The following is a 16,377-nucleotide window of genomic DNA, read 5'->3' as shown; positions in this document are numbered from 1 at the left end:
TTATATTTTTTTTTTAATTTTATTTTTTAATTTTATTTTTTTTTTAATTTTATTTTTTTTATCGCATTTGTCCGATTTTTTATTTATATAAATGTCTCTTTAAAAGAAATTTAAAAAAAAAGAATTAAAATTTTGTGCAATAACATTTATTAATAAGATGAACAAATGCTTATGTTGCATTCATAATAACTTTTTTACAACAGACAATTACAAAATATATAATATAACGTAGCGAAATGATTTATATTTGCGTTTATTTTATTTCACAAGATTTTCTTACCTCATTGTACCTGTTCCACTCTTTAAAAATTAATTGCATAATTTAACGAGATTATAAACATTTTGAGTATTTAGATTAAGGTCATTCAAAAATATTAAATTTATTAAATTTTAATAATTAGTAATTATGCATTTGGTTTAGAATTTAATTATACAAAACTATAAATATTATTCTGTGTATTGTTGAACATTGCTAAAAAATTTTTAACACTTTCGAAATAACATTATTATTAAATTATTGTCGTTAATTAACTTTATTGTCAAATTTTTAATTATAATTAATTATTATAATTACAAAAATTTTAAATGTTGATTAAGTTACAATTTTTTTTTTTTTTTTCATATATATATATTTTATTCTAGAAATGAAAATGTATATAAGTCAAGTCAAATATTGAAAACTTTTAGAAAATTATAACAATAAATTCTGTTATTTCTTGCAATAAGGTGTAAACTAATGGAATCTAGAATTGCATTTTAATTTTAATTTAAAACTTAACAGTAGCAACGATTATTTTGACAATGCACTGAGAGAACAAAGTAGTTGAGGCTATACTGCTGCTAATTCGATAGTCAGGGATACCATTTATAATAGTAAAAAGTTAAATAGTTGCCGTTACCATTTTATTAGTAAGGGGAACTTATTCTAGTTAGTACCAACTACTAATAAATATTGTAACAGATAACATTTACTTAATTAACCTTACTAATCAAATAGGTAATTCGATATAATAAAATACAGCCGTAAATATTTATTTAATATTATTCACATTCAAAAAAATATGTTTATTATAAGTTTAATATAACTTTCTTGCTGTACCAAGTAAGATATAAATCTTATATTAAACATATTTTTTGTATGATGCGAATAATAATAAATAAATTTTGTAGGTTAGGTTTCTTTGTTAAATTGTCATTTACATTTAAAATCCACGCACTTTTTTAACACTCAATTAAATAATCTATATAAAAATAATATAATTGTAAAAAATATATAAGAAGATAAACAAAAATTAATGATCATGTTTTCTCACGACATTGCTTTACGAGCATGAGTGTTGCCAACCGAATTTCTAACAACTGCAAACCGCGTTTACTAAAAAAATGGTAAACCCGACTACTCTGTTAGTTAAACTTTTGCATGGAACTATTTTTGTAGGTGTGGTTATTATTTTCTGTTTACCAATTCTAAATAGTTGCGCTTGACATCAAAAATATTAAAATTCACTAAAAACATTACTGAATTTTACTAACTAAATAGGCAGGGGAATAAATACCTCCTTTACTAATAAAAAAGTAGTAGCTCCAACCATTCATTTCTCTCAGTGTGGTTATAGAAACTGCCTTGCAGCTATAACATACATACCAGAAATCGTCAATGGCATTTTTTCGTTTTAAAACAACATGACTGTCTTCACCAATTTTATCGTCAAATTTTTAATTATAATTAATTATTTTAATTATAAAAATTTTAAATCTTGATTAAGTTACTATTTTTGTATTTATTCTTTTTATTTAGTTTAAAGCATATAATTCAAATTATTTTATTATTTGTGTTTATTTACTTATAATTACGTAACGATGACGTGAGTAATATGAATTATTATATATGATTATTATAATTATTATTGACATGAAATTCTCACATACATATTCATGGAAATTATAAGACTTCTTCTAATCAAACTGCTTTTCCGTTTAAAGAGTAATCCATTGAAAATGTAAAAAATTAAATATAGTAAGTAATTATTTATACATGTTTATCATTATATAAGTTGATAATGAAAATTGAAATGTCACAATGTTCTGAATTTGGAATAAGTTTTAGATATTTTCCATATTGCTTGGCTTTCTGTTTTTTATACTTTTATATCTTCTACACGGAAAGAAAATAAATATCAAATTTTATAAAAGCATTTTAAAATTTTGTAAAAGTATTTTCAAGTCGTGGAAAATATTGTAAAAAGTGAAATTTCTATATAAGAAATACTAATCTTTAATAAAGTTTTATAAACTTTATACAGGATTTAATAAAATTTAGTATCACTTAATAATGAATCAAATACGTTCTACCAAATCTTATTATACCTATTGTAAATTTCATAAAAGTTTATTAAAGATTAGTATTTTTTACAAGGAAAGCAACACTGGTCCTGAACGGGTTAAATATTCCCACATATTAATTAATATAATTAATTAATAATATTCCCCAATTAATAATTGAATAGAGCTTGTTAAATTCTCAACATTCGCTTGGAGTGAATAACAAAATACTAATATTCATTTCCAATATTATACGAAACAAATTAATGTTTAAAAAGTCTGCTTGTAGATCGGTGCTTAAATTCGGCTATTCAGTGAAAAGTATCATTGATTCTAGAAAATCATTTACTTGTCCGTATTTGATCAACTAATTTTCATTCACTTCAAGCTAGTAAAATATTCTTCGATCAAGAAAATATTGAATCAAATACAGATAACTAAATGGGTTTTCTTGATTCAATACAATTTTTCTCCAGTGTTGTATTTTCGTCAATATATACTATTTCTAATGTTCATAATCAATTAACTATAGTTATAGAGTCTGCTATAGGATATTCATCAATTTTGTATTTGCCGAAGACTCATTAGTCAATTAGCTTAATAACTAGGCAATAAGATAAATTACTGATTGAATTTGGGAATATAGAAGAATACACGTCTTCCACATGTGCATTCTTTTATTTGTCAAAGTTGCCTACTTACTACTTTTATCTTATGAAAATTACTACATATCAATGAGAATAATAATTTTTATTTTTCCATCTATTGAATACTTAAAAATATTTTTTAAATAAATTTTTTAATTAAATTTTATAATTAAATTTTATAAATGATACTTTTTTCTTTTCTGTAATATAAATCACATTTATTGATGATGATAATATTAATCAATGTTTTCATTATACGAAATTTTTAAACACATTGGCATTCGTCTTGCGTGATTCTTTTTTGTTTAGTTTACTTTATTTAAAAAATGTGTTATCAAACATTCCAATAATGTAGGTCATTCTTGATATTATAACAAAGAGAACAATAAAAATGTTATTCGCTAATTACTGATGCCTATGGAATAATAGTCTGTCCCAAACGAGAAAAATTTCGTTAATTTCAAAATCAAATGCTTTTTCAGTTTCTTTTCTTGGGATTTTAACATACCTAAGTACTAAACTCAATTGATTCTTTTTTTTTATATTTTTGAGTTGTATCAGATATGCAAGAAAAAAAGAGCTTGCCTTAATTTTATGAATTAACATTTGATTGTTTAAACAATCTATCATTTTATTTTGAATCGTTGGGCTCAAATATTTTATTGACCTTTTTGTAATATATATTGATAAGAAATTCTTAATTTACATATCCATGGAAATTATGAGTCAATTTGTATATTGACGTTATTTAATCAAAATTCCTTTCTCTATACTGGGTAACGAATTAAAAATGTACAAAATTAAAGAATAATTATATTCGTGTACATGCTTATCATATAAATTCATAAGTCATAATTGAAATAATGTGTGCCTAATCAATTTTTTTAATGTCACGATGTTTCGAATTTGTAGAATAAAATAAATTATTTAAAAAGTTATTATCAATTTTTTGAAGAACAAAGAAGGATTTTCGTACATAAACCGAAAGCAAACACGACAAATATCATCTTAGTACAAGACATTGTATAACAAACAACATGAATAATTTTCAAATATTTTCCATTTTGTTTGGCATTCTGCTCATTACTTTGATATCTTCTGATGCAGAGACCATCAAATCTTTATTGAAAAATGTAAGTTTTTTATTAATTTTCATTTCATTTTCGAATAAACTTTTTATCGTAGTATAAATATATTCTAGTATGGTCAAAAATGTATTCCTTTGATTTCTCCAAAGTTATCGCAAAGTGAAAAAATATACCTGTATATGATTTTTTTTTTAAATTGGAAAATATTTAAAAGTTGCTTAAAAACCCACGAAACTAACAGTAAAAACACCATAAAGCAATAATAATTTTCTTATAAAATTGTCAAAAATCAATCAAAATAATTTCTGCTCTGAACTAGTTCTTGAAGAGGGATTAAAAAATGGTAATCAATAGTTTATTTAATAATTTGTTAATATTAAGTATTTTTTATGGTATTTTTTCAAAAATTTCATAAAGTTTTAGATAGTTATTATAATTTGAGTGTTTTTTGACGATTGTATTTTTAATGTAGGTAAATGTATGCTATCTGATATATTTTTTATATTTTGAAATTATAAATTAATTAAATTTGCACCAATAAAATAATTGTTCAGATTAAATACTTTTGTATATTTTTATACGATATTTTTTAAACAAATATATTATACATATATAATTCAACCTTATTTTAGTATTGCTATACAGTTGAAAATATTTAAATTTGTTTAAATCATATTTTCTAGTTGATTTAATGTAAAAATATATTTATTACTTGGTAGATTTTAAACTATATTTACATAATTATGTTTTTAATTAAAATCAAATATAAATTATTAATGAACACAATATTGCACAGCTGCAATATAAAGTAAGTTTGTGTAAGATTTGTTGAATTGCAGTAAACCAAGGTTAACAATTGTCTGAATTTGTCAATTTTCTTTGGTATTTCGTTTACACTTTTAATATTTTAAATATTATTTTGCAAACATTTTAAATCAGATAATGTATCTTATATTTAAAATTCAAAATTTTAATTATCATTAATTCATTCAAAAAAATTAATTTTCAATCTTAATATTAATTGTACATTGTTTTTTATTTTTAGGAGCTATATTCAAAATTGTTATTCAAACGTTCACCACATAGGTAATTAAACTTTTTAAATTAAATAATTTTTTTTTGTGAAATTTATAAGGCAAAGTTTTTTTTTAGTTAGAAGTAAAAAAGAATAATCTAAATTTTATAGGATTGCTTTCATTTTTAAACATTTCTATTTATTTTTTTAATACATTCCTGAGGAATTATTGAGATTTTGTAAAATGTTTTAAAGTGGGCCTGATAAAACTTTTTGTTGAAAATTTTTTTTTAGTTTTTAAATTAAAATGTTTGCTTTTTATAAGTAAAGTGAATATTAACAAACAAAAAATGTGTTGTTTTGAAAAATAAAAAAAAGATTAAAAAATATTAGTGTTTAACAAATTACATATTTTCTTTAGGTCTGTTCTAAAATTTTTTTGCTTTAGTTTAGATAAAGAAATTTTATTTTTTTGAAAATAAAAATTGAGAAAAATTTTATTTACCATTATGTATTTGTTCATAAAGAAATCTGATAAGTACTTGAGAAAATTGAAATTTTCAATTTTATTTTAATATCATCTTTTATAAATCGTTTTTAAGGGGTTAGTCGCAGTTATAATTTTAAGAACCCTTCTAGAAAAAATCAATTAGAACACGATTCAGAACGATTGAGTATAAAAATTTCTTAATGGTAATATTAGTTAATATTACTATAATATTACGTGCTACTTTGGTAATATTTGAAACAATAATATTTTTCTAGACTGTTTAATTAGTTACCATTTTTTAAATTTTCAAAAACTTCCACCAAATAATAGTGTATTCAGTACATTTTTGTCGAGCTGCGCAATGATCATTTACATTAAAGTTAAAACTTTAAACGCGTTTTTCTCGGAATTATGTATTTGAAAGCAGTGACCATGATTTGTCGAGAACCGCTTAGCTTGACCGAATTATTTTATATTGTGCAGGCTTCTTTAATATATCAAAACTCGCTGCTTGATCATAGATATTTTATTAAAAATAAATATTTTTTAAAAAAGCTACAATCAAATAGCGTAGGAACTAGTAAACTAAAAATATATAATCTTGAATTTTTTATTTTATATAACCCGTTGAGAAACGGTTGTGGTCACCCCAAAAACCTTTCCAAAGATCATCTTCCAGCGAAATAGCTGTGTTTCTTTTAATTATTTATATTCTGTAATAAAATTGTAATAAAAGTGTGAACTTTGTAATGGACAAATTTTTAGAGAAAAATTCCCAAAAAAAATGCATTTTTCGATCATCTGACTGCGACTAACCCATTAAAGCATCCCTAGTAGAAATTTGTCCTAGCTATAATAAAGGAATCCCAAGTAGAAATGTGCCACTGGCATAGTACTGACCCAACACTGCCAGTCAGTATAACGGTACTGACTGCCGTACTGGGCCAGTAGTGGACCAACCCTGGCTGGTAACGCTGTCCAGTACTGATTTTGTCCCGCTCACCAGTACTAACGTAGTACTAGAATAATACTGGCATAGTACTCATCCGGACTTAAAATCTCACTTTTTTACAAAATGCTAAAACACGCTTTCCAATGCAAATTTCATCCTTATTAGCTTATTACTCCCATTTTTACCACGAACAGGTTATGTGAAGCCAATAATAGTTAATGTTATTTAGAATATATAAAATATTATTAACAATAAATAATTAAAATAATAATTATCATTTATATTAATTAAATTATTTTATTTTTAATAAATTATTTTACAAAAAATAATTTGTGTTGTAAATTTTTTTATTGTTTTAAATTCATAATATTTAATTTTTTTTACTTTGCACTTATACTTAATTTAATAATTATTTAATAATTGATATTACACATGAACAAATATTGTACTTATAACACTTAAAACTAAGAACGAAAAATCTCGCACGCATGGGGGATCGAACCCTAAACCCTTAGAACGCAAGTCAGATACGCATACCGCACAGCCGCGCTGGCTTGATGTGCTGACTTGAAGTAGTTCACCTAATACAAAAGTTTTGATTTCAAAGTTTGTATTATCTATTGATCACGAAAATAAAATGAATTTATTCTTAAATTTTTTAAACTCATAAAATTTTTTCAATTTTTACAAAGATTTAATGAAATAAAACTGGATATCAATTTCAGTTAAATATTTTTAATAAATTATTTTTACCGTAAATAATATTAAAACAGACAAAAATGATTGATGAATTACATAATTAAAAATAAGTTAATAAAAGACGACTGTAAATTTGTCTAGTTACTTTACTAGCCAGCTCGCTAAAAACTCGAATGTCATGTCACGCTTTTTTCATCAAGTTATTATCCAGCACAACTTGATAATTATATTTCTCAATAGGACTTTTAAAAAACTTATCAAATTAATTCATTTAAATATTTCGAAATTCATTTAATAATAAGATTTAATGTATAGTAAACACGTTTATTTTATGTAATTAAAAAAATTCCAATTATCAACAAAAATGATTATATAAAAATATAATGCACTAAATATAGTAGTTCGTTATAAATATGTAATTTTTCATTCACAATTAAAATGGATTTAAAAAAAATACATAAATAAAACTATTGAAGCAACACATCCACATCTTGGCTGAACTATAACAACACTGAAACAATTATAATTATTATATTAATATGAATATAATAACATGAACCTTAAAACACTTCTCGCAGTTTCGACGAAAAAATCTTGGGGTTACCGGGGAGCGAACACGGGTCCGCTGGGCGGGAACGAAAGAAACGCACGCTTTACGCAACTCGGCCGTTCTGATCAGTGATATTACAATAAATGCTTGACGTGTGTCACTCTATCTAATAATATTACGTATTTGTGCATATTTTTATTATTTTCTAGGCAAATAAACATTTTAGATGTTTATTTGATTTTAAATGATTTATTTATAATTTAATTTAAACATTAGACAATTATAAAAAAAACTAATTACTAATTTTTTTTATTTATTATCCTCAAAAATTATATGTAAAATTTTAGAAACGAAATAATTTTAATAAATTAATAATTATTGATATAATATAATATAATATTATTATTATTATATTATTATCATATACTCAAACAGAAAAATAATAATCTACTATGTAAAATTTGTCTGAAAATAATAATAATCGTTTAATAATTTTTTTTAAACTAAAAACACTTTTTTATTCAAGGAAATATTATTTTCATAATAATTTAATTTATTACAATATTATTTTATTATAATTTAATAAATTTCATTATTTTTAAAAAGGGCGCGCTATTTTGTCTTGGGCCAATCAGGTGATTTCAACTAAATGTAGGTTATGTTCGTTTCTGATTCATGACAGCTGCAAATATTTACAACAAATAATGCTTTGCAAGTGTATTTTTATTGCAATTAAGTAAGTTATGCAAAAAATATATATGTGGAAGAATAATTTACGCTGATTTTCATAAAATGAATATTGATTTATATGCTCTTGAAAGCAAAGTTCATTTTTTCTTACATTTAATTTTTTCGATCACCGAGATATTTCGATACATTTTCATGTGTTTTGTATGCACTGTCTTTTTTAAGAAAGGAATATTAATATAATTATTATTAATTTATTAAAGAATTAATTTTTATAAACAAGTTGTAATTTTTTTACACCAAGCAAGCGAAATTTTAATACACAAAATCCTAGCACAACTGTCCAGTTACTAGACTTATTGTAGCGCCACCGCCATGATAAGGATATAGGAATATAATTTCGAGCAGCACTGGACAGTGCCATTAAAAAAACTGGATAGGTTTAAGTCGTGGAAATATCAAGTTTAACTTGAATTATTTCCAAGAGTGTTGGTCAGCCACCCTACAGTAATTTGCAAGTTTAGCTAGAATCATCCGGCACGAGAAAAACTGTCCTGTAACTTGACTAATTCTAATAGTGCCATGACAAATTTCTACTAGGGATTGCGTTAGTACTCGTTGATTCAAATGATAACCTAAATGGTTGTTGTTTTGAATAATTATGTGGGGAGGGCTTTTCCTAAAAAATTTGGAATCTTTTTTATTGAATAATGTCTTATTATAAACATGTAATTCTAGTGAGAGAAGCAGCTCTGACTGTTGTTCTGACAGTTCTTCGATGGACAGTTGTGAGGCTAGTCCAGGACCTCCTGGACCACCAGGAGCTGCTGGTAAAGCAGGACCTCCTGGACCACCAGGACTTCCTGGACCACCAGGACTTCCTGGACCACCAGGACCTCTTGGACCAGTAGGACCTACTGGAGAGAAAGGAGCTGATGGTAATGCAGGACCTCCTGGACCACCAGGAGCTGATGATAAAGCAATACTTGCTGGATTACAAAGACTTGCTGGACCACCAGGACTTGCTGGACCACCAGGACTTGCTGGACCACCAGGACAGAAAGGACCTAATGGTAATGCAGGACCTACTGGAAAGAAAGGAGCTAATGGTGAAGTAGGAGCTAAAGGTGAAGCAGGACTTCCTGGAGAGAAAGGAGCTAATGGTAATGCAGGACCTCCTGGAGAGAAAGGAGCTAATGGTAATGCAGGACCTCCTGGAGAGAAAGGAGCTAATGGTAATGCAGGACCTACTGGAAAGAAAGGAGCTAATGGTGAAGTAGGAGCTAAAGGTGAAAACGGAGTTCCTGGACTAACTGGAGATGAGGGACCTCGTGGAGCACCAGGACTTGCTGGACCACCAGGACCTACTGGAAAGAAAGGAGCTAATGGTGAAGCAGGAGCTGATGGTAAAGCAGGACTTCCTGGACGAAATGGAGCTGTTGGACAACAAGGACCTCCTGGAGAGAAAGGACCTAATGGTAATGCAGGACCTACTGGAATGAAAGGAGATAATGGTGAAGACGGAGCTGATGGTAAAGACGGAGCTGATGGTGAAAACGGAGTTCCTGGACTAACTGGAGATGAGGGACCTCGTGGAGCACCAGGACTTGCTGGACCACCAGGACCTCCTGGACCACCAGGACCTGCTGGAGAGAAAGGACTTAATGGTAATAATGAGGTACCTAATGAAATTCGTCAATGTCCTGTTGCAACAGATCCTCCTAGAGAGAAAAATGTTAATGCATGTGATGAAACTTTGCAAACTGTTGGACCTGAGGATCAATATAGATTTGATTTATTAGTTGACATGCCTCAATCTGATGAACCTTGTAAAGATGATTCTATAAACAATGATGCTCCTGGTTCATTTCATAAAATTGTTGTGGTAACTGATAATAATGGATCCAGTACATATCACAAACTCTTCTAGCGGAAAAGCGGTGTACTTAGAAGTTTACAAAATATGGCTACGCCTAGTGACAGCTGTTCTCAATAGTAAACAGTGTAAAGATATATAATAATTTTAGAAAAAGTGTACAAATTTTTGATCTCAATAAAACTATTTGACTTGACTTGAAAAGAAAGAAAAAAGTTACACACAAAAATTTTAAATAAAACCTAAATTTTTTGAAAATATATTTAAAAATTGGTAAGTTTTTGCTTATTTATATACGAATATATAATTTAGATTTTTAAAATATTTGTTTTCAATTATTTTTCATAATGAAATAATAAAGGAATTGCAATAATTTGTTGTAAATTATATAAAAATAATAAAAATATAATTAATTTTTTTTCATTGTAGCCGTATATATTTCAAACGAAATTTCTTAATTTTTTTTTATTTTTAGGTTATATTTACATGTAAACAAACAAAATATAATGACAAGTTCAGCAAGTATTTTGTTAACATTCAAATACATAAAAAATAATTTGTATCAAGTAAAGTTGCCTGTGTTAATGCTGATTCATTGATCAATTTAGCAGGCTCATTTTTCACTTTTTTATTTATAATTACACAAAATTAACTCGCATCAAACACATTTAATAAAAAAAAAAAAAAAAAAAAAAAAAAAAAAAAAAAAACGCCAACTGACAGATATATAACAAACACTTACATAAAAATGTACCACGTTACCTGTAATTCCTCGCTTTTCCGCTAGGGTTGTTAGTATCGGGGATATGTAAATGCTTCTATTAAATCTGGAAAGGCTGGGGAAGAATTTTCAAAAACGGCTTATAGAGTGGGTGCTCCTTATACTACTTCATGTTGATAAGTAAAATACGTGTAATATTATAGTCTAATAAGTGATCAAGTGTACACTTCTTCAACCAGTAAATCCCTCCTCGAATTAGATTAGATAGAGATATGGCCATATTCTATGTATTATGATTTTACTAATTTTTTTATCACATTATTATATGTTTTATTGATCTTTATTATTATTACTTTTGTATAGGTTATAAGTATTTTTTGAAATAAGTGATCAAGTGTACACTTCTTTAACCAGTAAATCCCTCCTCGGATTGTATTAGATAGAGATATGGCCATATTCTATGTAATATGATTTTACTGATTATTTTATTACATTATTATATGTTATGAGTATTTTAAATATTTTTATATTTCTCTCTTGTTTATAGGATTTATAGTTTTTGGGTTTATTTTATTTTTAATTGTTCTTAAGGTTTTCTTGTGATATAATAAATAAATTTTAATTAAAATAACTGTGTATTCTATGAACAACAAAACATTAAATTTTTGGAAAATCAATGTACAGCATGGAATTTTTTTTTGAGAGTAGTCTAGCAAATGTGCAATATTATTAAATAAACAAATTCAATTTAATAGATTGATATATATATATATATACTATGTATACTAGCTGTCTCGTCATTTAGTGGCGCATGACCGATAGTATTTTCGTACAGAAAGTATTAATATTTAATGTAGCTGAAGTATGAAACGTCACAATTCGTCTCACAAAACGCTCGCAGCGCCACGCAAGAAATATTGCATAGGCGTCGCAAGCGAGCAATAATTCAAACACTAATGTTATTATATTGGATAAATAATATTAAATATATGATTATTTAAACATTTTAACACATAAAAGCTAACAATATACCAACTCTAACGTATAAACAATGAAAACATAAATTATTACATTTATTTTTAAATTAGTAAGGGGATTATATTTATGTTTATTATACGTAACGATAGTAAAATTCAAATTTAACATTTATGCATAATTAATAACACTTACATAATTTTAACAAAAAATTTTATTTTTTCTAGTAATTTTTACGTTAAATAATAAAAAATTTTGTAAATTAATTTTTATAAAAACAAGAGCCAAAAGTTTTTAACGTTCATATGAACGAAATTTGTTTTGCTACTTCTTTAAGTACGAATTTTATTACAAAATATTGTTTAAAATATCTAAAAAGAAGTTATTAATTTCATAATTGTTTAATTTACTGTTTTATTTTACATGGTCATCATAATTTTTAATGATTTATAGATTGAAAAAAATATTTCGTTCATATAAACGTTCAGAACTTTCGGCTCATATAATAACTATAGTGACGCGATGATTTTGAAATAAAAATTAATTAGGGTCAGTTGGGGTAAATGGGGATAAAATCCCTATTTTTCACAAATTACGTATGTTTCTTCCTTTAACAGGTAATATTTTCAGGTTTATTTTTTTAAGTTGTTATTTACATTCCTAGGATTAATTTTATGCATAAATAATAACAATTAGGGTCAGTTGGGGTAAATGGTGACAAAAGGTTTAGGAGCTTAATTTACAGTTTTAAAATGAAGTTTAACGTCAATATTTTAACCTCAGATCACCTGCAAGAGGTTTTGAGTATTGCCGAGCTTTTATCTTGATCGCTCAATGTATAAAAACTTGAAAATCAATATCAAACTGTTTCAGTATTTTGTCTCGCATTTCACAGAAAACAAACAAAAAATCATACCAAATTTTTTTCTTATTCCTTATGACTCCTATAATAGAAATTTACTTGAATTTTTGATTTTTGTTAATTTGGTTAATAATAACAAGCTGTCCCCATTTACCACAAATTTTATGAAATTTTCTAAATTTTGGGGTAAATGGAGACAATCAGTTTCATGCGTTTAAAGTTTATCTAAATTTTTTCTGATGCATAAAATTAATCCTGGGAATGAAAATAACAACTTAAGAAAAATAAACCCGCAAACATTTTGTTTTAAAGGAAGAAACTTACGTAATTTGTGAAAAACAGCGATTTTCTCCCCATTTACCCCAACTGACCCTATTCAATTTTTATTTCAAAATCGTCGCGACGCTAAATTTTTTATTAAAAATAATTGATATCCTAGAACTTTTTCGTATTTTTTATTGGATAAATTTGTTCTTACTTAATGTACAAATAAGTAGAAAAAATAAAATTTTTTGGTCGAAGCAATTTAATTGTTATTATTTATGCATAAATGTTCAATTTTTAGTTCAAAATCATCGCGCCACCATAGTTTTTATGAAAATTAATTTATATCATAGAACTTTTTTTATACTTTTATTGCATAAATTTGTTCATATTTAATGTGAAAATGAGTAGGAAAAATAAAATTTTTGGTCAAAGCAATTTAATTGTTATTATTTATGCATAAATGTTAAATTTTTGGTTTAAAATCGTCGCGGATAATAACCTTAAATTTAACACTATTAATATTTTAAAAATAAATGTCAATTTATGTTTTACTTTTTTTATACGTAAGACTTAGTATGTTGTTACTTTTTTTGTATTAAAATGTTTCAATAATCATAAATTTACTATGAATTATCGAATACAATGACATTAGTATTAGGATTATTGCCCACTTGCGACGCCTATGCATTATTGCTTGCGTGGCGCTGTGAGCGTTTTGTGAGACGAATTGTGACGTCTCATACTTCATTTACATTCTAACAGACAAAATTCAGAATTCACGCTCAAATGAACCGTTGGCTCTATCCTTTTAATTTTTTTTCCCTTTGGATATTTTTTTTACTCTTTTTCCTCTTGTAATTTTAACATTACAATTTTTTTCGATAAGAACGTACTTCACGTGAATAGGCCAATCTTGGTGGGATGAATTATAATTTTCATTTGGTTCCTATGGAGAATTTTGTAAAAGCTTAAATTATTTTTTTATTAACTCTTTTATGTCACAAATTACAAATATAATATCAGTAATAAGTGACACTAATAACCTCCAGAGTAACCTTAAAAACACAGAAAAAACTTAGTCTTATTTTTGCTGCAGTTCAAAATAAGTCAATGCTAAACGACATAGACAGTGGCGCCACCAACCTGACTGACACTTATATTATTTGAAATACAACACATATTTAAATTTTTTTTTTGTTTTTATACCAAAGGAGGAAAAATTTTCTTAAATTTTTTTAAAAAATTGTTCCTCTTCGCATCACTTATATTATTTGAAATACAACATATATTTAAATTTTGTTTTTGTTTTTATACCAAAGGAGGAACAATTTTTTTAAAAAATTGTTCCTTTTTGTATCACATAATTTATTTAACATACAACACATATTTTTTAAACATTTATTTTTATACCAAATAAGTTCGCTTCGAGTTCGGAACTCTCGATTTCAGTGCGAGTGTAACTCGCACTTGTCCGATTTTTTTTTATCTTTTGGGCGGAAAGAAAATTGTTCCGCACTAACATTCTATTCCTTGGATTTAAAGTTTGACGTTCAATGACCCATATTTTTATTTATACAGATTCGCCAGCGAATCGAAAATAGCATGAGAAATCCTCAATTTTTATAGTGGAACATTTGCCGTTTTGTCCACAGTTGAAATGGCTATTGAGTTTCCGAATCGTCAGCAACGAAACGTCTTTTTCATGAGAAGAGGTGGTCGCGGTTATCGGGATGAAAAAACAGTAAGGAGGGCGAGAATATGTGGGAATAAAAAGTGGAGACTAGAAAATGGGGAAAAAAAACACACACACACACAAGGAGGGGGGTATATAGAGAATCAAAGTGTAGCCGAAGGTACTTTTATTACCTCGCGACGTAACGTAAGCACGACGACGTTTTATGAATTTCAATGGGGAAAAGCAAGCAGCAGAAGCACTAGCCTTCGCTTCCATAACAGAGTTTCCTTCTACATTTAACGGGGTCGTCCGACACATTGGATCGACTCGAATTTGCATCGATTTGAGATTCTCCCGCGAGTCACCCTCTCTCTCTTTCTCTCTTGCTTTTCCCTTTCCCCCATTTTGCGGCCCTATTCAACCACCTCTTTGTCCTCTTTAGCAATGCACCATTGGAAACTTTTCACCTGAAAGGCTTAAAGTGGAAACTTTCCCCAGGGATATAGTTCAGTTAGAAAAGAGAGAATGAAACTGGCAAGATTTATCTCGAGGAATATCCATGTGCGCGCATTGAACCCAAAAAAAGAAACATCACGATAAACATCTTTTTTTTAAATTTCATTTTTTTTTTTTTTTTTTTTTTTTTTTTTTTTTTTTTTTTTTTTTTTTTTTTTTTTTTTTTTTTTTTTTTGTCATTTTAAGTATGTTCGTATATTAAATTTGACATTCAAACTGCTTTATCCAAAATTTTCACAATAAAACTTCTTATAGTTGGGGAATGTATTAGTCATCAGTGGACCACGTGTTCTTCTTCGTGAATAATTTATTTTTTGGAGTAAATAATTAGGTAACTTCAATACATCTTTGAGATATGTATAGTGAAAAAAGCTACATGTTATATGTATTTAGAATTTTTGTTACTGTCACAGAAAAATTAATTCTGTTTCTTATATCGATCATGAAAATTAACTTGTAATTATTCGATGTCTTGAAAATGAGTTTGCGAGACGATTTCTGTTTACCTTGCATATAAAGTGAGAAGAGAGGTTACTTGCATCTGACACCTTTCTGTATTTTGCATTTTAATTGGATAAGTTTCTTTCATTTTATACTCTCTCCATAAAATATACATAAAATGCGAAAAATGAATTTAAATGACTCTTCAATTTTGTTACTTGGTATATACTTTTCGATGTTTCAGTAGCAAATGTGAATTATTTTTTTTTAGTAAGAATTATATAATAAGCTCATCATTTTTTTTTCTCTGTAAAATTGTTATTGGTTGAAGAAAAAAATCATTTACCTGTAGCAATTTAAAACATAGATTTTATATACAGATTCTTGTGTGAGTAATTTGAATTTCAAAACTCCAATTTTCTTAAATGTAATAGCTTGACAGGAACAATTTGAGAAATTAAATAACAGGTCCATAATTTTCCAAAGTTTTCAAGTTTTCAAACACTACTGTGCGGTATCTATAGTCGAGGAGGGCCGGAATCAGTGTCGAGAAAGTGTTTGGAGATTCGCCAACACAGTAAACTTGGTTGTATC

The 16,377-nt window shown here is 26.8% G+C and overlaps 1 protein-coding gene across 2 annotated transcripts in view; it reads left to right on the top strand.

Annotated features, from left to right (window-relative positions):
- Positions 1 to 11,590, top strand: part of LOC127287683 (collagen alpha-1(I) chain-like) — a 69,380-nt gene extending 57,790 nt beyond the window's left edge. The window contains exons 1-3 of one of the 2 annotated variants that reach the window (XM_051314743.1): positions 3,933 to 4,102; positions 5,103 to 5,143; positions 9,189 to 11,587. In XM_051314743.1, coding sequence (XP_051170700.1) covers positions 4,007 to 4,102; positions 5,103 to 5,143; positions 9,189 to 10,380 — 1,329 coding nt within the window. In that variant the 5' untranslated portion in view covers positions 3,933 to 4,006 and the 3' untranslated portion in view covers positions 10,381 to 11,587. Of the gene's footprint in view, positions 1 to 3,932; positions 4,103 to 5,102; positions 5,144 to 9,188 lie in introns of those variants that run through there. The other variant, XM_051314744.1, reaches the window with a different exon arrangement.
- Positions 11,591 to 16,377: the final 4,787 nt, after the last annotated feature.

This window comes from Leptopilina boulardi, unplaced genomic scaffold, assembly GCF_019393585.1.
Source record: "Leptopilina boulardi isolate dan_hultmark-lab unplaced genomic scaffold, ZJU_Lbou_2.1 LbouV2_372, whole genome shotgun sequence".
Taxonomy (NCBI): Eukaryota; Metazoa; Arthropoda; class Insecta; order Hymenoptera; family Figitidae; genus Leptopilina; species Leptopilina boulardi.
This window is presented reverse-complemented; position numbering and strand designations above follow the sequence as displayed.